The 23,959-nt window shown below is 40.4% G+C and overlaps 1 protein-coding gene across 13 annotated transcripts in view; it reads left to right on the top strand.

Annotated features, from left to right (window-relative positions):
* The window catches only part of R3HDM1 (R3H domain containing 1), a 288,043-nt gene that overhangs the window by 64,150 nt on the left and 199,934 nt on the right, over positions 1-23,959 (top strand). For 11 of the 13 annotated variants that reach the window (XR_004539395.1, XR_004539394.1, XM_033943916.1 and 8 more), the window contains 4 exons: positions 11,176-11,217; positions 11,581-11,670; positions 21,472-21,586; positions 22,910-22,988. Coding sequence is in view for 11 of the 13 variants with exons in the window: in XM_033943916.1 (XP_033799807.1) it covers positions 11,176-11,217; positions 11,581-11,670; positions 21,472-21,586; positions 22,910-22,988 (326 nt within the window). In the remaining 2 variants the exon portion in view is untranslated. The remainder of the gene's footprint in view (positions 1-11,175; positions 11,218-11,580; positions 11,671-21,471; positions 21,587-22,909; positions 22,989-23,959) is intronic. The other 2 variants (XM_033943922.1, XM_033943925.1) reach the window with 1 other exon arrangement.

Genomic DNA, 23,959 nt, shown 5'->3' with positions numbered 1-23,959 from the left:
TCTGACAGTTATGACTCTTAGTAAGTCATGTAACTCTACATTGCCTCAAGTAAAAAAAAAAAGTACCTGTATTTAAACTGCTTTGATTGTAACAATCGAAAGGTGTAAATCAAATCTCATCATCTTTCCCTTTTTTTCCGTTTCATTGAATTCTTAAGTGAACAGAAGTTGATACAATTACATGCTACAAAGTTAAATATGAAATCATATGCACATTTTATGCATAAGTTTTACATTTTTTAAATAGAAAATAGATATATACCTCATATTATAAAAATATTTATTCAGTTTATAATAGATAAGGTGACATAGCATAAAATAGATTCTGAAGGTAGAGGGACAGGAAAGACAAATTTGTTGTACTCCAGTAAGCTTGATAATGTTTTATTAAATGTTAACCTCCTGGGAATTCCCAGTCTTCTTTCATGTTACTCACTCTGAACTTAAGAGATATGTGCAGGATAGAAATGCCTACTATAAATATAATGTAAAATACAAGATCTCAAAACCTAAAACTTGAAATAAGAGGCAAGTGAATATGGCAGGTGCAAAGGTTTGGGCACCCAGATGATTTTTTTACTATTGTTTTGTTTACATTAAGATTGGCTTAAATTTTTTTATACAGTGATTAGTAAGCCTTTAGTTAGGTGAAAACAGTTATATAATTAAGCAAATATTTTGGCCCTTCTGTCTTCCAGGTAAACTGTGTTCTATTTTCAGCAATGAAAACAAAAACTGTGGATACAGATGTTCTGGAGATAATTTATTAAACACTGATATATAAAACCATGAAAATTCAATTAAAAAGTACAATGGTAAAAAATACTGTGATGAAAATCCAACCGGACCCTACACGGTCTGTGTTTCGGCGAACACGCCTTCCTAAGGGGTCCAATGGTTTGCAACCTCACATATAAAGAATTGGACTGAAAACAGTCTATTGTCTTTAAACGTGTGAGCAAAGAACACCGCAGACAAGCTGAAGTAGCAAAAAAACGCTAAAGAACATTTTTTTTTTTGCTACTTCAGCTTGTCTGCGGTGTTCTTTGCTCACATGTTTAAAGACAATAGACTGTTTTCAGTCCAATTCTTTATATGTGAGGTTGCAAACCATTGGACCCCTGAGGAAGGCGTGTTCGCCGAAACACGGACCGTGTAGGGTCCGGGTGGATTTTTATCACCATATTTTTTAGCATTGTACTTTTTAAATTGAATTTTCATGGTTTTATATGTCAGTGTTTAATAAATTATCTCCAGAACATCTGTATCCACAGTTTTTGTTTTTGTTTTCATCGGTGGATTGTTTTCACTGTGGATCATTGGGTCTCCCCATTTTTCTTTGTTGTGCTGCACTTCTATTTTCAGCAACCATTTTGGGGTACGGTTGTATTTTTAACAATAAATTACTTTCATTTTCAAAGCTTCTACTAACATTACTTACTTTGAAAGTACTACTAGGCGTATACAGTGTTGTAGAGATTCATAGGACCGTCCCTGCTCTAGTGATAAGTCTTGTCAAGACAAATGTATGTATCTGGTTTAATGTAATAATTCATTTAATAGTAGGTTCATACAGTACCGTGATTATGCAACATTGATGTTTTATAGACATATCTAAACACACAAATTAGGGAAAGTGTGTGTGTGTATATATATATTGTGACCAGCCAGGTATCCTCCCTGCCCCGGTCCCAGATAGGGAAAAAGAAAATGGAGCAGAAAAGAAAACCCGGAAAGGAATTGGGAAGGGTCAGATTGTTTCTGAGCCAAATAATGACATTGACCACCGGGGGAGCCCAAGAGGCCCTTGGAACACTGCCAGGGCTGACACTGCAGGGCGTCGCCCTAAAGTATTTAAACCTGTCCCAGAGAACAGTAAGGGAAGCAAGCTAGGGAGGAGGTTTAATCCTTTTCTCCCTAGGGAGTCCTCTCAGCCAAGCAGGAGCAGCAAACCAGTTCCAATGGAGGTGTTGGAGGAGGGTCAAGCTGAAGAGCCCAGGTTTCCAGGAGAACAGCCCATGGAATTGGAAGAAGGTTTGTCAGAGTTTGCTCCTGAGGTGCCTGAAGCCATGCAGGTGGACTTTGCTTCCACCCCCAAACAGTGAGTGGAGTTTGTTGGTGCTGGACTGTATGAGGAACATTTTGTTTGCAAGCTAGGGAGTGATTTTTGGGGTGAGGTTTTGCTGATATCTTGGGAGGGAATTGTAAAAGTCAAATTAAGGACTTTTGTGTGCAAAACCTGTCACTCCCCTTTACCTGGCAGTGAGTGAAACTGGCCAGAGGCTTGGAGGAACTTTGAAACACTTGTGCTAGGCCTGAATTGGGCTGCTATCCTCAGACACAGCTGAGGTTTCATCATTGTTGAATGCAAGGCAAGGACTGGATTGTAGGCTGTTTTTGCTTGCTAAGTTTGCTATTTTTTTCGTTTCTTTATGCTGCTGTATAAAACATTCTGACCAGCTTAGCAGCTATCTTGAAAAGTCTACTTATCTGGATACAAAAAGGAATAAAAATAATATTATTTCTTTGAATAATAATGGTGATGATTTTGTTTTGTTTTTGATTCCAGTTTGGAATCCGGTCCTGCAGGGTGGTTCCATTTCGGGCCACACGTCAGAGTGCTATATTGGGGTTTCCACTGTAGGAATTATAAAGTACTGTTCTGCTCTACAGTGGGCCACAATATATATATACACACATAAATAAATTAGAGAATGTTTTATAAACAATATTTAAATGCTTCCACTTAGCAATTTTCAACTGTCAAATATTGTTGAAAAATTGAAGGTATGAGAAATTGTTGAAGCCGTGGCAAAGATCTGGAAAGAAAATTTTTAATAGACACTTGAGTGACTATCCACAGTACAGTGTTGCTTATATAACAGTGCTCTGAATGGGAGAGTTTTCAAAAGGAAACCTTTATTCTAGGACTTCATCACAAAAGGCATTGCATAAAGCAGACCTTGACTAATTTTCTTAAGATCTAGGATCCTGTCTTGGAATGACTGGAATTATTTATTTATACATGCACATTTATAAAACACACATTTATAATCTACTCTGTGCTGTACATCAAGCTAGCCATTACAGTAGTAGAGGAGGAGGAGGAGTGGCTAGCAGGCTTCTACTGTTTTGGCCACCCACTGGCAGTGTATCTGGCAATGGATAGAGACTTTAGACTGTGATAATGGAGAGAGGCTACAGCTGCAGCTGCTAGGGGGTGGCCATAAAGTGCTCCCACCTGCCTACCCTTAGAAGCTCTGCAGCCTTATCCTCTATCTGTTGCTCGTCTGCCACCAGAAGCTGCAGACTTTAATCCCTTCCCATTGCTCGTTCACCCACTCCCTGGAATTGGAGCCTAAAGCTTCTCTTCATCACCTACCCAGCCGCCCTAGCAACTGCTTCTCTCAATCTCTTCCCACCACTACCTAGCAAAGCCTCTTAATCTTTCTTCTCCACCACCACCCAGCATAGTCTCTCAGCTCTGCCAAGGGGAAGAAAAATTCCATTGGAATATCTTACTTGCTGGCATTCAGACTTGGGAAAAGGTGCAAGAACTTCTGCAACTACAGTATGGCTAGGAAACATCGTGTCTCCAAAGCTGTTTGCTAGGTTACAGCTTCTGTCTCTGTGCAGACAGACAATGTTACCCAAGCAGAGGGAGTGGTTCCATGTGCAAGCTATCTTCATCATGAATCCTTCATGAAGGAACTGAGAGATGAGGTGGCAAGACTGAGAAGCATCTGCGAGAATGAGAGGTACATGAGAGGCATCAAAGATTTCTAGCAGTGGAGAAGTGGCCGTGCTAAGGGAGAACAGCTGGATTCAGATTATGGGACCCTGCAGAATTGATACTGTGACATTAGATCTAGGAGAAAAATTTTTTTTCAAGTAACATAGGTGCCGGTAGGGCGCCAGTTTTAGAATTTCCCTCTTAAGGGCTCTGAATACAGGTCCTCTCTTCGGGATCCAGCACAGTGAAGGGGAAGGGAGATCGAGTCGTCCCCCTTCACTGCACCGGAGGAGCCCGAGATCGGCGGTTTGCCCCGCCCCCAACAGCCACTTTTGGCACCGGTCTGCCGTTACAGCCCTCTTAAGGGCTCTGAATACAGGTCCTCTCTTCAGGATCCAGCACAATGAAGGGGAAGGGAGATCGAGTCGTCCCCCTTCACTGCACCGGAGGAGCCCGAGATCGGCGGTTTGCCCCGCCCCCAACAGCCACTTTCGGCACAGTCCCTCCTTCCTCCACCCCTCGAGCAGGAGAGATTTACCCTGCACTGCTCATTTAGGAGCCTTGCTCTCCTCAGCTCATTCGAGTGCTACTAAAGATCAATCTTCCAGCCTGACCCAGTTTTGTTTTTTTGTTTTTTTTCTTTTCTCAGCCCACTGCGGGCCGCCGAGGGAGAAGAAGAAAGGGAAGAAGGAAGGAAGGGAAAAAAAAAAAAATGGGGCGTGGCCTGATTGCCACGGTGATTACACGTATGGTGTAACGGCTCCTTACATCCGCACCTAGTTTTAAATTAAACCGTGCTTTTATATCTTTTATTTCTATACAATCGGAGAGAACTCGATGCAAGGAACTTTAATTTGTATCTGAAACCGATAAAAAAAAAATAACAAATCTCCATGGTCATTCTTAGATTCCTATGTGCGCTCATCTTCTTAGACACTCCTGTTATCCTTTTCTTCTCTTCTCTTCTCTCTTTCATTTTTCTTTCCTTTTTCCTTTACTGCTCTCTCTCATCTTTATCTTATATATCCCTTACATGCATCTTCAATAATTGGAGCCTTTGCTCCTCTACAGTTAAACATAGATTTGTATACTCTATATACAGAAAGCTTTATTTTGTTTCTATGTACTTTAAATGATTCTTGTATCCTTTAAAATAATTAATAAAAATTATTGAACAAAAAAAAAAAAAAAAAGATCTAGGAGAAAAATAAATATGCATATGTGTGTGTTTTTATTATGAAGCTGGACTCTGATTCCACCTAAAATTGCTTCCGACTTAACAATTGTACCCATAACATTAGCCACCTTCAGTCCTCTGGAATCTTTCCCAGAACCAGAACCTTGCATACATATTTCCACCTTCACATACCTCCCCAGCTTTTTACTTCTGGCAGAATTCTGCACTACTGTACAATGCAGAATTTGTGCAGAATTCCCCAAGAATGCATAATTACCCGAGTTCTGTGCATAATTTGATATTGGGCCGCACTCCCTCTCTTGAATTGCTACCAGCAACAACTTCAGGCAACCTGCATGGACTCTGGCAGGCTCCTCTCTACTGCAGTCCTGCCCTCGATGATGTCACTTCCTCTTTCTTCGGTGGACTGTGTAGAGGAAAGTCTATAGAGCCAGCGGCAGAATACCATTGATTGGAATTGGCTTCTCTGAAGTAGTGGACAATGGGGAGCGAGTGAGAGATGCTGGCTGGGGGAGGCAGGGAATGAGAGATGCTGGGGGTGGGGGGACAGGGTGAGAGATGCTGGCTGGGGAAAGAACTACTGACTCGGGGGGGGGGGATAGGGGAAGATAGCGCAAAATGCTGACTGGGGGTGTTGGAGGGTGAGAGATTCTGTCTTGGGAGGGAATAGGAGAGAGTGAGTGGGAAATGCAGATGAGGGGAGAAAGGCTGGTTCAGGTGGAAGATCCTGAACAGCCAGAGGCACATAAACAGAGAGAGAGAGATCCTAGATGGGGGACTGAGAGTAGAGACAATGCTGGGCATGAAGAGGGACAGGCATGGAGAAGAATGCTTGATGGGGAGAGTGCATTGAGACAGGGACATAGAAAGACTGCAAGACACAGGGACATTGCTTGAAAAGAGGTGATTGTGACAGAGGGTTGATGGATGCAGGGGAATGGAGAGGGATATAGAGGGAAGAAGCTTAGGATAGAGACAGGGTGGACATGCTGGACAGATAAGGACAAAATATTAAAATGGACAGACGATCCTGGGAAGACAGTCATGAAAAAACAAAGATTAAGCAGAAAAAGGGCCTCTGATCTAAATGAATGGAGAAATAAACTGCTCAGACAACAAAAGATAGAAAAAAAGGGGGGGAAGGTTCTTATGAATTTACTGAAATATGTCAGCTTTCAGAAAATTTTTCAACAATATAAAGGCAAACTGAAGTTCTATGAAAATAAACCAGATGTTCTGGTAGACGAGTCACTAAGCAAGAAAAATTTGAAGGCTTTTTGATTTCTCTAGTATAATTTTAATGAGAATACTGAATTGTACTGATATTCTGAAGAATAATTAGCAAAAATATGGTTTAAATGTTGTCAAACATGCAGAATTTGCAAATTTTGTGAAAAGAATTTGAATTTTTTTTGTGTAGAATTCTTCCAAGAGTAGCTCTTGCATCTCGGCAAAGAGTTCATTCCCCACCTCTACAGCATACAGACACCCAGCTTCCCCCTCCCCCTGAAGCACACATAAGAACATAAGAAGTTGCCCCCGCTGAGTCAGACCAGAGGTCCATCTTGCTCAGCGGTCCGCTCCCGCGGCAGCCCATTAGGCCTAGTGCCTGAACTGTGGACCCTGATTAATTTTGTAACTTACCTCTAATCCCATCCCTATAATCTACCTTTACTCTTATCTGTACCCCTCAATCCCTTTGTCTTCCAAGTACCTATCCAAAGCTTCTTTGAACCCCTGTAGCGTGCTCCTGTTTATCACATCCTCTGGTAGCGCGTTCCATGTATCCACCACCCTCTGTGTGAAAAAGAACTTCCTGGCGTTTGTTCTAAACCTCTCCCCTTTCAATTTCTCTGAGTGCCCCCTTGTACTTATTGATCCCCTTAATTTGAAAAATCTGTCCCTGTCTATTTTTTCTATGCCCTTCATAATCTTGAAGGTTTCTATCATGTCTCCTCTAAGTCTCCGCTTTTCCAGGGAGAAAAGCCCTAGCTTTTTCAGTCTGTCAGTATATGAGAGGTCCTCCATGCCCTTTATTAGCTTAGCTGCTCTTCTCTGGACCCTCTCAAGTACCTCCATGTCTTTCTTGAGGTACGGCGACCAGAACTGAGCACAGTACTCCAGGTGCGGGCGCACCATAGCACGATACAGTGGCAGGATGACATCCTTTGTCCTGGTCATGATACCCTTCTTAATGATACCCAACATTCTGTTTGCTTTCCTTGAGGCCGTGGCACACTGCGCCGACGCTTTCAATGTTGTGTCTACCATCACTCCCAGGTCTCTTTCAAGGTCGCTCACCCCTAGCGCTGATCCCCCCATTTTGTAAGTGAACATCGGGGGTTTTTTCCCTATATGCATAACCTTGCATTTCGCTATGTTGAAACTCATTTGCCACTTTTTGGCCCATTTTTCCAGTGTTGTCAGATCTTTTTGGAGATCTTCGTAGTCCTCCATGTTATTGACCTTGCAATATAGTTTGGTGTCATCCGCAAATTTAATAACCTCACATTTTGTTCCTGCTTCCAGGTCGTTAATGAATATATTGAATAGGAGCGGTCCCAGCACCGACCCCTGTGGAACTCCGCTCGTGACCCATTGCCAGTCTGAGTAATGTCCCTTTACTCCAACCCTCTGTTTCCTGTCCGCCAGCCAGTTTTTGATCCTTCGGTGGACCTCCCCTTGCACCCCATGGTTCCATAGCTTCCTTAGTAGTCTTTCGTGTGGCACCTTGTCGAAGGCTTTTTGGAAGTCAAGGTAAATGATATCTATGGATTCCCCTTTATCCACCTGGCTGGTTACCCCCTCAAAGAAGTATAATAAGTTTGTGAGGCATGACCTGCCCTTGCAGAAGCCATGCTGGCTCGACTTTAGCTGCCCATAGTTGTCGATGTGTTCCCAGATGCTGTCTTTAATCAGCGCTTCCATCATCTTTCCCGGGACCGAGGTCAAGCTCACCGGCCTGTAGTTTCCTGGGTCTCCCCTTGAGCCTTTCTTGAAGATGGGCGTGACATTTGCTATTTTCCAGTCTTCCGGAATCTCTCCAGTTTTTAGGGATAGGTTGCATATTTGTCGAAGTGGCTCAGCTATTTCGTTCCTTAGTTCCTTGAGTACCCTTGGGTGAATGCCATCCGGATCTGGCGATTTGTCGCTCTTTAGCCTGTCTATCTGCCTGAGGACATCCACCTTGCTCACCTCTAGCTGGTCCAGATTTTCATCCTGCTCTCCTTTACGATCTCCTCGGGCTCCGGAATGTTGGTTGTGTCCTCCCTTGTGAAAACTGACGTGAAGAACTGTCAGCTATCTCCTTTTCCTCTTTTACCACTCCCTTTCTGTCCCCATCATCCAAGGGTCCCACTTCCTCCCTTGCTGGTTGCTTCCCCTTAACGTACCTGAAGAATGATTTGAAGTTTGTTGCTTCCCCTGCAAGTCTCTCTTCATATTCTTTTTTTGCTTTCCTAACCACTCGATGACACTCCTTTTGGTGTTTTTTGTGTTCCTTTTGGTTCTCCTCTGTTTTGTCCTTTTTCCATTTTTTGAATGATGCTTTCTTGTCACTTATTGCCTTTTTCACTGCATTTGTTATCCACACTGGGTTTTTTGTTCTATTTTTTTGCACCCTTTCCTGTACTTGGGGATGCACAGGTTCTGTGCTTCGTGCACTGTGCCCTTGAGTATGGTCCAGGCATTTTCTACGGACTCCATCTTCCTTGCGCTGTTGTTGAGTTTCTTTCCCACCATTTTCCTCATGGCATCATAATTCCCTTTTTTGAAGTTAAGTGCAGTCGTTGTAGTTCTTTTCACCTTTGATGATCCAATTTCTAGCCTGTACTGGATCGTGTTGTGATCGCTGTTTCCTAGTGGGGCTAGTACCGCCACCTCCTTAGCGGGTCCCCCTAGTCCGTTGAGGATTAGGTCAAGAGTGGCATCACCCCGTGTTGGTTCCGTGACCAGCTGTTCCATGAAACAATCCCTCATGACCTCCAGGAATTTGGTCTCCCTCATGCAGTTTGAGTGCCCAATACTCCAGTTTATTCCCGGGTAGTTGAAGTCTCCCATCACCACCACACTTCCACTTTTGCATACCTGGTTCTCTGTGGTACCTCCACCCCGATCCGTGAAGCACACAGAAGTCTGGCTTAGTCTTTCCTTCCTCCACCCCCATAACACACAGGCCTCAACTCTCACTAATGCTTTCCTGCCTCTCAGGGCACAGAGGCTCTATTTTGGCTTCCACTGCCCCTCCCTCCTCTGCACACAAAAACTCATCATGCTCTCTCCCTCTCCTTGGCAGCCCCAGACCAGTGAGATTCACAACCCCAGACCACTGAGATTCACAAGCAGTGGAAAAGATTATGGCTATGCATTTGTCTGTGTCCTTTTCTGCTGCTTTTGCACTGAATGCAAAATGTGAATCATATGGTTCAAATTTTACATTCAACACCAAGCAGCAGAAGAGACTGCTCTCTTGACATGCATCTGCTCTCTTTTCCTTCAACTTGTGAGGGCCTGATCTTGGATTAGGGATGGGAGGGGGGATACAAGTGTGTGTAAGTACGTGCACATTTGCCTCAGAGGCATGTGACATCACTTCCGGGTCCCGCAACTAGGAAGTGATATCAGAAGGAGATTCGCCGCTGGTGCGGGCAGCAAGTTAGAGATTCTGCTTGTGCTGGGGAAGCTAAACAGGTACGGGGGAAGGGGAGCATGCGAGGCAGAAGGGTACGGAGAAGATGGTGAGGGAAGGCGCTACTATCCTGGGCACCTCTCACCACCCCACTGGTTGGAGGCTGGCTTTTCCTGGCAAAAGAGATATTAACAATGACAGAGCACAGTTTTGTAACTGTCATATTCATTGTTTATTTCTAATCTGTTTCATAAAAGCTAATAGAAAATCTGCATCAATTTATATTGAAAGATATTTTGTTCAACTTTGCCCACCCCTGCTCTGCATAGTACAAACATTTTGACCTGGGTGCAGCACTGGTTCACAATCTTGAGTCAGGGAGAAGCTGGTGTAGTTTGAGGAATAAAGGAAGCATCCCCTGACCCTAGATTTAGTTCTACATCTGGTCAAATATTAATTAAAATAATTTTTAAAATGTTAACGTTTTAATAATTCTGTTTATAAGAAATATTGTGTTAACTTAAAACCTTTGAGATTCATGAGTCTCTATGCTCTAAACAAATTACTTCAGATATCTCAAGTAATTAGGAAGAATGGTTTTGAAAAGTACAAAACAGAGACATTTCAACATGCAAGGAACTTCAGATGGTACAAATAAAAATTTTTTATGTTTTAAATCAAAGTTTGCTATAGCACCTATAGACAAGAAAGAGTAGTTGAAATGATACCTTTCTTAGACTAACAGCTGTTTTAGGTGCAAGCTTTTGGGTCTACTAAGGGTCATTCTTCATGGTTAAGCACTCCATACAATGTTTATTTTATGTTTATTTAAGATTTGATATACCGCTCCTGTATTTTACTGACCTAAGCGGTTTACAAAGTATCAAACTAAAATGAAATTAGGTACTTGAGAAAAACTACAATGCTGAATTGATCTGGTTTTGCTGCTGGCTCCTACCTTTCAAAGCAACCTATATCGGCATGTCAGGTCTGGCTTATTGGCCATAGGTTGCCTGCTACAATAGTAGAGGTTATGTCGTCATTTATTAACTGGGATTCATTGAAACATTGTTTCACTGGGGTGCCTGAACTTATACATTTAACTGTATCTGGGGGGAAACCCCCCTGATATAAGAGTATAAGTATGACTGCTAATGTACGCATATTCCTAATTAGAAACAGACATTGCTCACTCTTCCAGTACACATACTAAAGCATGAAATATTCATAATATTGATGTCTAAAATTTGAAATAAGATGCTATTCCCCCCTTTTACAAAACCGCACTTGTGTTTTTTATCGCTGGTCGCAGCGGTAAAAGCTCCGATACTTACAAGTGTTGGAGTTATTGCTGCTGAGGCCAGAGCTAAAAACGCTAGCGTGGTTTTGTAAAAGAGGAGGGGGGTATATTAGGTATTTCTGAGTAGTTTAAGAATTAAAATAGAAAAGAGTTGTATACTTGAAGTTTTGAATATGGTATTTCATATGAAAAATTTTTTCTAATTAAAAATTTAACTCTCTTTTTTTGTTTTATAATTTGTAAATCACGAATGCTTGATACAAAACTTAAATTTTAGTATATCGTTGTAATGTAATGTTTTTGTTACATCTATTTAGCGGCCATTGCAGACCTTTGGACAGACAGGGAAAAGGTCAAAGGTACAGTACACTAGACTCATCTGCTGGCATGCTTATGAAGTCTTTTGTGCTTAAAATATATTTTTTTGTGAGCGATGTGTTCAGTTTTATTTTTTTCCATACATTTTTATATTTTTGAGTCATCTGCCTTTCTGCTTTGCCTGTTGATAGAGGAGCCTGCTAATTTTTTTCCGTTTGTTTGTCTTGATCTTGATTATTCTTTTTGGTGATTGCTGTTAAGCTGTCCAAGCTATGCTTGCTTATTCGCCCTTTGTCAAGATGTTTTTTTGTTTGAAGATATGACTTTGATCTAGGTGGGCTAAAATAGCTGTTGTGTGCAGGATAGCTAAACTGTAGTTTTTAATTGTAAATACTTTTCTTTAGTCAAGTTCCAAATTAAAACTTGTTCGAAGTGTGGCTGTGTGTGAAGAATTTCCTCCACCTATCACAGCTGAAATATCGCAGGATATCCAGGTAAAAAACAAGATAGTTTTAATTTTAAAGCAAGCTGACACCTGTACAAAATTCCCCCAAATAGATGATTATTACTGAGTCTTACACATATAAATAAAATTGTTGAAAGTAATCTGCAATTTTCTGTTTAAAAAAAAAAATATATATATATATATATATATATATATATTTATTTATTTATATATATATATATATATAAATATATATTTTTTTTGTCATATCTTTTTTTTATTGGTAAGCAAGATACAGCATACAATGCTGAGAGGAAAAGAAGAATCCCACTTGGAGGGGCAGTCAGAGACCACAAGCGCCTCAGATTTTTCAAAGTTAATTTTGAGACCAGAAAAGGACACAAATTGAGTGATAAGAGAAACCAATTTGGGGTGGCCATGGTAACATTATCTATAAAAGGCAACATATCATCCGAGACAGCCTTTGGTATTATCCCCCCCCCCCTTGATTTCTATCCCTTCCCAACCCCCATACCAAAACAAATACAAGATATGCAATATATCCCAAGCAAATACAAAAAAAGATACAGCCAAGGATGCCTCACAGTCAATAGTGAAAATAAAAAGAGCCACACAAGAGAGGCATCCCAGCACTAAGACTAAATATAGCTCAGTGTACAAAGGAAACTGCAATAAATTGCAAATAAGATACTGTTCACTGATACAGCAGACAAAAGAAAAGAAAAAGGCACTGTACTCTCAGAAGAACAAATCAACAAACTATCGTATTTTCACGCATATAACAAACCGAGTATAACCATGCGCGTTGTACAAATTTTTTTTTTACATAGTTTCTCCCCAATGTCCGATTCATCACCCCGAGGAACCGCTCACACACCCCCAGCTCCAGTGAGCCCTGCTGCTTCCTCTGCCGGCGGTCCCGCCCCCTTCTCTGAGCCCTGCGCTGCGCTGCTTCCTCTGCCAGCGGTCCCGCCCTTTCTCTGACGTCAGACAGGCAGACCTTCAAGGGGGGCGAAAGGAGAGTCGGGACCAGAGGAGACTCGGGGCAGGGTGGCGAAAGGAGAGTCGGGACCAGAGGAGACTCGGGGCAGAGGGCAGGGCAGCGAAAGGAGAGTCGGGACCAGAGGAGACTCGGGGCAGAGGGCAGGGCGGCGAAAGGAGAGTCGGGACCAGAGGAGACTCGGGGCAGAGGGCAGGGCGGCGAGAGGAGAGTCGGGACGGCAGAAGGAAATTTAAATTCACGGAGCAGCATGCGCGGTATACGCGTGTGCGCGCTATATAAAAATTTGTTCACATATATTTAGGTTTCCCCGCGCGCTATACCCGTGTGCGCGTTTTACACGGGTGCGCGGTATATGCGTGAAAATACGGTAGTCTAGCAGCAACAGTTTAAGAATATCAGGTACCTCACCAATAACCAGCCATTTCTCCCAGGTCACAGTAACAGAGAAACTCTGGCTGCTGTGCAGGGCCTAGTGTAGCAAACATGGCTAGGCCAACACATGGCCAAACAGAGAAGAACCTAGAAACAAAGAAAAAAAGGCTCACCACTCGAGAAGTTACTTGTGGTTGTCCAGAAAGGACTGTAAAGCAGCCAGGGAATCAAGGGTCTTATTCTCATGGGTGAGCCACACCCAAACCGGATACTGCATTGCAAATTTTATCTTCTACTCAAACAGTGGTGAGCAGTAAGGAGATAAAAGCCGTTGCTGCTCAGATACGCATGGAGAAAAGTCTTGAAACAGCAGGAGTTTCTGACCATTGTAATCCAGGTCTGTCTTCTGCCAATAGCGAGCCATAAGCAGATCCTTTTCAGCATAATTGAAGATGTGGGAAATGACTGGGTGGGCCCTGGGGTTTCCCTCTCTTAAGACCCCAACATAATGTACTTGCTGTGCCTTGAGGCACCTGCCATCTAGCTCCAGGCCCAATGCCTTCAGCAGCCATGTTTCCACAAGGTCCCACAGTTCTCTGTCTTTGACGACCTCGGGGAGCCCAATAATGCATAAATTATTCCGCCAACCTCTGTTTTGCTGGTCCTCCACATAATCAACAAGAACTTGAAGCTGTTTCTCCAAAGTTGTTATCTTCATGGTGAGTTCTCTGGTCAAATCTTATTGCCTGGAAACCAGGGCTCTACCTGCTGAATGTGCACCATATGCCCCTCTATGCTGTCCTTCAATTCATCCAAAGCGACATGCACCTTAGAGAGCTTGTTGAGGATGTTAGATAAAGTGCACATCCTCCAGGCTCGATCCAATGAGCTTGTCAAGGATGTCAGATAAAGTGCGCATCCTCCAGACTCAATCTGATGAGCAGGGACTCCCTGCAGCGATGCAGCCCGACTTCACTCAGCTGTATGTGCAGATTTTAGCACCAAAAAGTCACTAGTTGAAATATATATGCCGATTTAATAGCCGACTTGGGGGAGAGGAGATTCTAGATGTCAGCTCAGGTCGCTGCCATCACATGACACCCTCCCCCCCAAAAAAAAAATTCATATAGAAAGATTTATTCTGCATAAAAATTTATTGTAGCTTTTTATTTAAAATATTTGTTTGATTTTCACAATGCTAAACAATCAATTTTCACAATAAAAATTATTCATAAATTCTAACGTCTGTCCTCTCCGTTGACCCACCAATTCAAGAAACATATAAAATATTGAAATACCAGGTGTTCAGGAGGCACTTAAAGATTTTCACTGTCTTGGCTTTATGAATGTCATCTGTTTTTCTTTCGGTCATATGGAACTGCAAAAACAAGTGCTCTCCTTGGGCTGGCATGATGAGTTCTAATAACAAATGAGACAAAATATAGCATATGTTTAGTCATATAAACCTTCCATTTCTTATTTAAGTATTATGGACCTTGATTGTATAATGTTGTATACATTAAGGAGAGTCTTAAACCAAATTCAGATTTCCCACCAAGCCATTGTAAATCTGCTTATACAGGTGACATGTTCTCTCTTTACAACTCCATTAACAAATTAGCAGATGTATTTTAAATATCTTGAAGCTTCTTCATCGGTTTTTTAAGGATACTCGGAAGCAAAGCATTACAATAGTCTTAACAGTGAAATTACTATTGTATATGAAAGAGGGAGAACTTTCTTGATTTGGAAAGAGTATGACGTACATGCAGCTGTGTTAAATAGGGGATAAGTTGTATAAAACCCTCATGACTTGATCTCAGACAAGTTAATCAACTATCCAGGACAACCCGTACAGTTCACTTGATCCTTCAAATCAAAAACCTTTTCTCCTAACCGCAAAACCAGGACAGGGAATACTATAGTCTCAGGGCAGCCTTAATAATTGCGGGGCCTTGTACAAACTGGTTCATTGAGGCCCCCCCTTGACAATATGAAGTTTTTAAAGTATTTTTCAAATTTCAAATAAAGACAATTCAAACAAAACTTGTCCAGAAAAACTAATTCAAAATAAGCACAATTCTATCATAGGAAACTTCTTCCCCCCCCTTTTTTTTTGTTTAACAAAACTGTGCTCATAGGAATTCTATGAGCATCGGAGCTATTACCTCTGTGTCCAGCACTAAAAACTACGCTACGATTTTGTAAAAAAAAAAAAAAAAAAAAGTGTGTGTGGGGGGTTAGTATTAAGCAATGAAAATAACCAGAAATTACTCAGTTCAAGTCCACTACAAGTAGGAGATAGCATAAGGTGTAAGCAAAGATGGAACATATAGATAACATAGAGTAGCAGGAGTAAACAAATAAGGGGACTACCGTAATGTAAGTTGCATATGATCTCAGAAAGGTACTTAAATATTATTTCAGCTAGGGGTAGGAGTGGATAAATATGTATGCGTCACTCCTTTTATGTGTGCGACTATCAAGTTGCTTTAACAAATCATTGCGTCCCTGCTGTCTCCTCTCCAAGCATCCATTTCTCTCCTATTTCCCAGGCCTTACTAAGTCCCCACCCTCAGTCAACACTCAGCCCCTGAAAACCAAATTTTCTTTGTTTCTGCCAATTTCCTACTTAACTCCTCACCCAGTCCCTAAATTTTGAATGAGTTTTGTTGCTTTACTTAGAATCAAGAAGTATTGTAACTATTGATAAAAGTTTATAAACAGGAAATGGAAATAAGGCAATTTTTTTGGACTAAACACCTTTCCTCAGGTCATAACAGGATACCATAACAGCAGTATACTGTACTGTTCTGAAGAAAGATTTGGCCTCTGAAAGCTAGATGCTGCCTTTTCCTAGGTACACTCTTGTGGTGCGATATGTGGATTGTTACTAAAAATCATAATTTTCATATAGATGAGGGAGGTGTCAAAAAATGATGGGCCCCGGGTGTCACATATGCTAGGTACGCCACTGCAATTAGGGCACTGGTCTTTGACCTAAGGGCCGCCGCGTGAGTGGACTGCTGGGCATGATGGACTACTGGTCTGACCCAGCAGCAGCAATTCTTATGTTCTTATGAGAGATATAGGTAGCTCTTTGCCACAGGTAACGTACATCAACGTAATTGCCATATGAATCCATCTGGCAATAGATGCCGTGGAAGCTGGCCTGCTTTGTCTTGACTGACTTATTATTACAAACAGATGGTCAGAAAGTCATTGTCTGTTCTAAATAGTGGAGAAAAACTCTCCATACCTCTAGTTTCTGCAATAACTTACTTTGCTTGGTCGAACCCGTAACCTGAAAGGTGGGTAGACGGATTCCTTGGTTGACGTGAAATGCTGAGACAACCTTTGGTAGAAAGGAAGCGACTATGCGAAGAACAATTCTTACCTTTGTGATCCTGAGGTATGGTTCTCTGCATGAGAGTGCCTGTAATTCCGAGACTCTTCTCACTGAGACTATAGCCACCATAAAAGCTGCCTTCACCATGAGATCCAGAAGAGATGCCTCCTGAACAGGCTCGTACAGATGCTTACAAAGTCCTTTCAGTATGATGTTAAGGTTCCACGTCGGAAAGGGCTGTCATAACAGAGGCCGCAATCTGAGCGTCCCCTTCAAAAATCTGGTCACACATCTGGGTGAGATATCAGCAAGACCTTTCCCACTTGAGCTCAGAAGCATGAGAGGCCTGCCACCTGTACTTTGAGAGATGCCACTGCCAGGCCTTTCTCTAGACTAGCCTGGAAGAATGCAAGAATCACCGGAATTGGAGTCTTGAAGGGCTCCACATTATGCTTGGTGTACCAGAGCTGAAAAGCCCTCCAGGCCTTAAGAGTAGGCCACAACAGTTAAAGGCTTTTTAACTCAGAGAAGAGTAGTAATGATTGCCTCTGATTATCCCTTACATACTAAAGCTGAGCACTCAATAACCATGTTGTAAGGCCAAAGCAATCTGGGGGTTTCCAAGTGGATTGGACCCTGATTGAATAGCTCCCTATGAACCGGTAGCTTGATGCATCTGTCCCATTGGAGTCTTACTAGAACCACATACCATGGCGAACGAGGCCAGTCTGGAGCTACTGGGATCACAAGTCCCAGGTGAGTTGCGATTTTGCAAATGATGCGGGCCCACCATGGGCCATGGTAGAAATATAAAAAGTAGCCTCTCCTTCAGCCTGTGTTGAACTGAGGCATCCAGCACAGTGCTTCCTAGTTAATTTCTTTGGCTATAGAAGCGACTCACCTTCTTGTTCTACGCTGAAGCCATCAAGTCCATTGCTGGACTTTCCCAGTGTTTCACAGTGAGGTTGAATGCTCCTTGAGACAGGGACCATTCTCTCGGGTCTAGATTGTTCTGAATTAGAAATTCAACCTGCATGTTTTCTACTCCTGCTACATGTGCTGCGGAGAGCACCTTAATGGTCTTTAGCATTTGCTAACGCTGCTTGATAAAAGAGGGCCTGTATATTTTCTGAGAGACCAAAACTTTGCACAATACTCAGTGAGGACGCACCATGGATCGATGACGGAGGCATTATAGTATTCTCGGTCTTATTTACCATCCCTTTCCTAATAATTCTCAGCATCCTATTTGCTTTTTTTGCCACATACTGTTTAAATTTAAAAAAGACATTAAATAGCATTCAATTTTAAGGAAAACAAAGAACAAGCCCCCTAATTTGAATGAAAATGTAGAACAAGCCCCCCAGCTGCAAAACCCTTTGCATATTTAGAAATTGCTGATACCTATTCTAAGTTAAATACACCAAGATAAGCCCTAATTTTACAGTTCAAAAGTAGGACATCACAGTAGCAAAAGAGTTTCAAAAGACAGTCCTGATGTGGATTCAAAAGTTAGTTATCCACAAGAAGTCAAGCAGATTGGTGAGGTAAGACCTTCCTTGGTTGAACCCATGCTGACTGTCCTATTAAATCATGTTTGTCTATGTGTTCCACAATTTTATTTTTTTTATAATTGTTTCCACTATTTTGCCCTGCACTGAAGTCAGGCTTAGCTGTCTGTAAATTCCCTGGAATCCTTTTTAAAAATCAGTGTCACATTGGCCATCCTCCAATCTTTCAGGTTCTACAGACGATTTTAGCAACTGGTTACAGATCACCAACAGCAGATCAGAAATTTCATATTTAAGTTCTTTTAGTATCCTGGAATGAATAACATCTGGTCCAGGTGATTTATCAGTTTTTAACTTGTCAATTTGGCTTAATATATCTTCCAGGTTCACCAAAATTTTTTTCAGTTCCTTCACATCATCACCCTTGAAAACCATTTCTGGTTCGGGTAGATCCCTTACATTATCTTCTGTAAAGACCAAAGCAAAGAATTCACTATGGCCTTATCCTCCTTTTGCTCCTTGATCATCCAATGGTCCCATGGATTCCATCACAGGTTTTCTGCTTCTGATGTACCGGTCACCAATGGGAGAGGGGGGAAGGAGAGAAATTTGTGCTCACTTGAGATCTTGGCTTATATTCAATTTTTGAGCTCTTTATTTTGGGACAAAAAAAAAAAAAATCTAGGCTTACAGTCAAGTATATAAGGTAATTAAAATGACTGGGAAACTTAAAGGCAATATTGATAAGAACAGCTGAGTGGTATTTAACCCAGTGGTGCAATACATATACATGTAAGTATTGCCTGCCCTCTTCAGAAAGATACTTTATAATAGTGTTTTGGCTTGTTATGTGAAAGAAAAAAAAAATTACAAACAAGCCTGTAATGCAGGGGTGTCCAACCTACTGCCCTGTGAAGTATTTTGTGCGGCCCCGGTTGAGGGCGATGCAGTGTTTTCCTCTGCTGCCCCTAGGTGTTTACTGCCTTGCCAGCTACCTCCTCTGTCTTGCTGCAGCGTTTGTGCAGCCCCAGAAACATTTTTTTTTCGGCCAATGCGGCCCAGGGAAGCCAAAAGATTGGACACCCCTGCTGTAATTTGTCATGGTTGTTGACGGTTTATTGAGATGCAGTGGGCATGGATTAGTTTCATTAAATAATGGAACTGATGTACAGAATCACAGTAACTTTCATAAACTGGTGAGAATGTACAGCACTGCATGTGTCTGGCAGCACTATAGGAATAAGTAGTGGTAGTGGTGGTGGTGATAAATGTGTATATTCTTCTTTTTTTTATTTATAAGTTTCAAATTATACACAACCAAGAAAAATCTTGTACAGAAAACCAGTCAACAAACATTTATAGTTCAAATCACTACAGTGATAGAAAGGAAAATTATTTTCTGAACTGAATTTTCTACGTTTCATCTCGCTATAGTAGTATTGCCTTTATCTCTGCTGAGTTATAATTTCTCTTAAAAAGTTAAATACAGTATCGCACTAAACAAGGTTTAATGTCACAGCAAATATGTACAAACTTTTCTATTTTAAACAGATTCAAGGCATTATAGCATAGAATAAAATGGCAAGAGGCATTTTCAAATGTTTTATTTTTCATTTTTATTGTTTTGTTCTGTATTATTTTAAAAGATTCTCTATTCCTTTTACTGTTTCAGCGCGTGTGCTAAATGTTAAGATGTGCTAACGCATCCATTATATCCTATGGGCGTGTTAGCATGCGTGCCTTAAACATTTAGCATGCTAAAACGGCTACCGCACCTTAGTAAAAGGACTAGTCCGTTTGGGGGGGAGGGGGGAAGCATGTGATTCCTTACTCAGAAGATCAAACTTCATTGCTATTTTGGTGGCCTTGGGAATGATGACTGCATATTTAAGTACTTTGAAGACTATTTGGGGTTAGAACAGGGGTGGGCAACTCCGGTCCTCGAGGGTCGGAATCCAGTCGGGTTTTCGGGATTTCCCTAATGAATATGCATTGAAAGCAGTACATGCAAATAGATCTCATGCGTATTCATTGAGGAAATCCTGAAAACCCGACTGGATTCCGGCCCTCGAGGACCGGAGTTACCCAACCCTGGGTTAGAACCTTGAATTGATTGAAATTGGGGATGCAGATGAGGCAAAATTCACAATTCCTGGGACACTGGAGGAGGGAGGGGGGATTGCAGTTGTAGTTAAAGGTGTTGTCTAGTAATTAGATTTAGTCGTTGGATGCAAATGTGGGCGTCCATGGCTCTCAAGGGCAACAATCCAGTTAAGTTTCCAAGATTTCCACAATGAATATATGAGATTGATTTGCAGGTACTACTTCCACTGTGTACAAATAGATCTCTTGCATATTCATTATAGAAAACTTGACTGGGCTATGGCCCTTGAGGACCGTGGTTGCCCACCTTGGTAATAGAGGGAGGTCTGGTGTATAAACTGTTCTTGGGACACTTGCTACAATGACTAGACATGGAAGAGAGAGGTAGAACCATAGTTGCATGTGATTGTAGGCTTTTCATTCCAGAATCCCAGCATTGTATCTAGTTGAGCTACAAGAAAACAAAGGAGGAACTAATGGGTCAGAACAGTCCTGTCCGTACATTTTTGTAATTTCTAGGTAGTTTTCCTTAAATTTACATTTAGTGCACTGAACCTATTAGAGTTTGCATTGCATATATCGAAGTGAAAATGATGTATGTTTAAGCATTTGGTATCCTTAAGTACTCAAAAGCATAATTTGATATTTCTTTGAAATGGCAATCTTGCATCAGAGATAAATGTGTATTTTATGTTTAAACAATTTTTATTAAGTTTCAATAAAATACAATATAAAACTACAATGAATAGGCTATTTGGTTTTCTTGTATCAAACCTATATTAAATTACCCCAACCCTGACAAATCTCTCCCTACCTATTCCTTACCATATGATCCCTCCCTACAAAATTTAAAAAGAAAATCTGTAGTATGCAGAGAACTGTACTTTATAACTCTCTGCAAGCAACCCCCCCCAAAAAAAAAGAAACATCCTTATCCCCCCATACTCTAATGTCCTATTCACCCAGTTTTCCCATACAGAACATAATTATATGTGAAGACTGTTAATAATTTGACTTCTTGGGGACACGTGTTTGTATTTAATTTTTTTTTAATTTTTTTTAATAATAGCTTGTATTTACTATATCTTCTGAAACTTTTGTCCAAAATATTAAAAAGGATAAAGTAACATTATTACTGTTAGAAACTTTTTAATTTGGCATAAATAAAATAAAGATTTCACTTTTGTTCCTGATCTTCCTTTATGTCAGATGAAGAAAATGTTATCTGATTTTCTAAAGAAGTTATTTATAATAGAAAGTTTGTGTTTTTATATCAGTTTACAAAGTACAGTTTCTTTGGCCAAGAATTTCAATTTTATTAGGTTTATTTACTGCAATTTTGAAGAAATTCAATCAAGGCAATGTACAGTAATTAGACTAGCAGAGGGGAAAATGACAATGTAAACTGGCAGGATGGCAAATTGATACTGTGAGGCATATAGTCACTCACTTTGTTTTTCCACCCCCCCCACCCCATTTTTTTTATACCAGGAGACACTGCAAATTAATTTGGTACAATCATTTGAAAAAGAAGAAGAACCCACAAAAGATGAAACTGATAAAGAAAAGATTACTGATAAATTGCCCAGAAAAATGCTTTCAAGAGGTTTGCATCTTGTTAGTTCTTAATATTTTGTAATTCTCAGTACTGAAATGCAGGCTTAGCAGCTTGCTTATATTTTACTATAAGTAATTTTAAACCATTTTAATTGCCAAAATCATTTTCTGTGATCGGTAGCTATGGATTGCAGTTGTGTATTGAGATTTGTAAGTCAGTAAGAGGAGTTTGAACTGTATTCGAAAATGGATGGGAGCCAATGAAGTGACTCAAAGAGCAGGGTAATGTCCATTTAAGGATGTTTGATTCCTGATGCAGACTACATAGCTAAAATATGGCCATTTTATTTGATATCCTTGAGAATAAAAGACTGTCTTTTTACTTTGGCTAAAGATTTTTTTTCTGTTGCTCTCCTTGAAGATTGTGACTGTTTTTTTAAAGTTTCACACCCACTGGTGGCATCTCCGACTTCTACCCCACTTTCTTGTGTGTCCTTTTGCATTCACATGGGGATCCTCTCTCCTGTTTATTTTTGTTTTAATTGTCAAACACAAAAAAATAATTATATGCTTCTATAAAACTAAGAACCAGCAGATTAAAAACAAATTATGGAATGTTTTTTTTTTTTTTTTTTTTTTTTTTTTTCTAATGCATTGCTTTTAAAACTAAGCTATGGAATCAGATTTGGTCAGTTTCCTGGTGGAAAAGTCTATTAAAATGTAGCCAGGTAGCCTTAGGAGAGAACTAACTGTTGATCATCAGGATATGGACTATGAGAAATAGATTTACTTATTGAGGTTCTATTGAGTACTTATGATACAGTCAAGACGCTTAGCTGCATGGATGTTTTGCTCAGCACAATTTATTTACAAAACCGCGGTAGAGGATTTTACCGTGGCACTGGCTGGTTAGGGATATGCTCCAACGCTCATAGAATTCCTTTACCTTGTCATCCATCGGTAAAAACCTCTATTGTAGCTTTGTCAAAGGAGCCCTTAATCTCAGTTAAGTAAGTTTGAGTATTGGATCTGATATGAAGAGCTGAATTTATCAAATATGGATAATGAAAAGTAGCCTATTAGGTTGAAAGAACTGTATGAAATGTCAACAACTACAGTACTATAAATGTTGGCAATTTTTGGGATTTAAACAGAGAAAACTTTTGTAGGTGATTTTTTTGTTCATCTTTTTATTGAAGTTTATATTATCTTTGTCTTCCATACCTAACACATTTGCTTTCTTTTTCATTCCTTTTGTTTTCCGTATGTTAAGAACTAAACCATCACTCGATACAGTATGCCCTAACATTAGTATAAAAGTGGTCAAGTAATTGCTTTGTAATTTATCAGCTGTTTACTGTTTTGTTTTTAGATTCCAGCCAAGAATATACAGATTCAACTGGCATAGACTTGCATGAATTTTTAGTGAACACATTGAAAAATAATCCCAGGTAAAGATCTGTATTGTGTATTGACTAATTTTTACCTGGCTAAAATATCGATTTGTGCCTATTCAGTAGTGGGCCTGAAATTATGTAATGCATTCCAAATCATATCCGATTTTGTTCAGCAGTTTAGAAAGGTTCTTAAAACACATTAGTAAAAAAAAACTTTTTTTTGTATTTTATTTTATATATTTTTGTTGTGTAAGGCATCCAGGGCTATAAGGTTAAAATCCTGTTTATTTATAATAGTAATAGTATGCAGAGCTTTATTCTGCCATTGGACAACACCATGTTGAACAAGAGAGTCTGATTAAGTGGGCCTTACACAGACTACAAAGGCAGAAAAAACAAATCGTTTCTAAGGTTTGTCAGTGTGTTAACCCCAAGAAACTTAATCAAAGTTAAAATGAGTTAATTATTGCTTAAGATCTTAGAGCAATTAAGATAAATTTTCATAAGTATCCTCATCAAAATATAGGAGCTTGTTTATTAAAACAAGTCCCTATATTTTGATGATCTTAATTAATAATTAACTCATTTTAACTTTGATTAGGTTTCTTGGGGTTAACACACTGACAAATCTTAGAAACGAGTATTTTTTTCTGCCTTCGTAGTCTGTGTAAGGCCAACTCAATCACTCTCTTGTTCAACATGGTGTTCTCCAATGGCAGAATAAAGCTATGCTTGGTCATTTTTATTTTTACATTTGTGTGGTAAATGCAAAGGCTGTATGTCACCATGCAATTGCAGTACAGAAAAGTTCTTTGCTGTACATTAAGTATATTCACAATTAGTGCAGATGCACTTACTGTCTCCTTCAGAGCAGGTTATACGTATGCTGCCCATGTTAACTTCATAAGTGACAGCGCAAGATGCAGTCCGCACCCATTCTCTATTTATAACTTGCTATTTTCCTACTTCAACGTACCATGTTACATTAATTTGTATTCTAACTGCATGCCAGTATAACAGATGAC

The sequence above is a fragment of the Geotrypetes seraphini genome, chromosome 5 (genome assembly GCF_902459505.1).
Source record: "Geotrypetes seraphini chromosome 5, aGeoSer1.1, whole genome shotgun sequence".
Lineage (NCBI taxonomy): Eukaryota > Metazoa > Chordata > Amphibia > Gymnophiona > Dermophiidae > Geotrypetes > Geotrypetes seraphini.
Note: the sequence above shows the minus strand (reverse complement) of the source record. Positions and strands in the feature narration are given on the sequence as shown.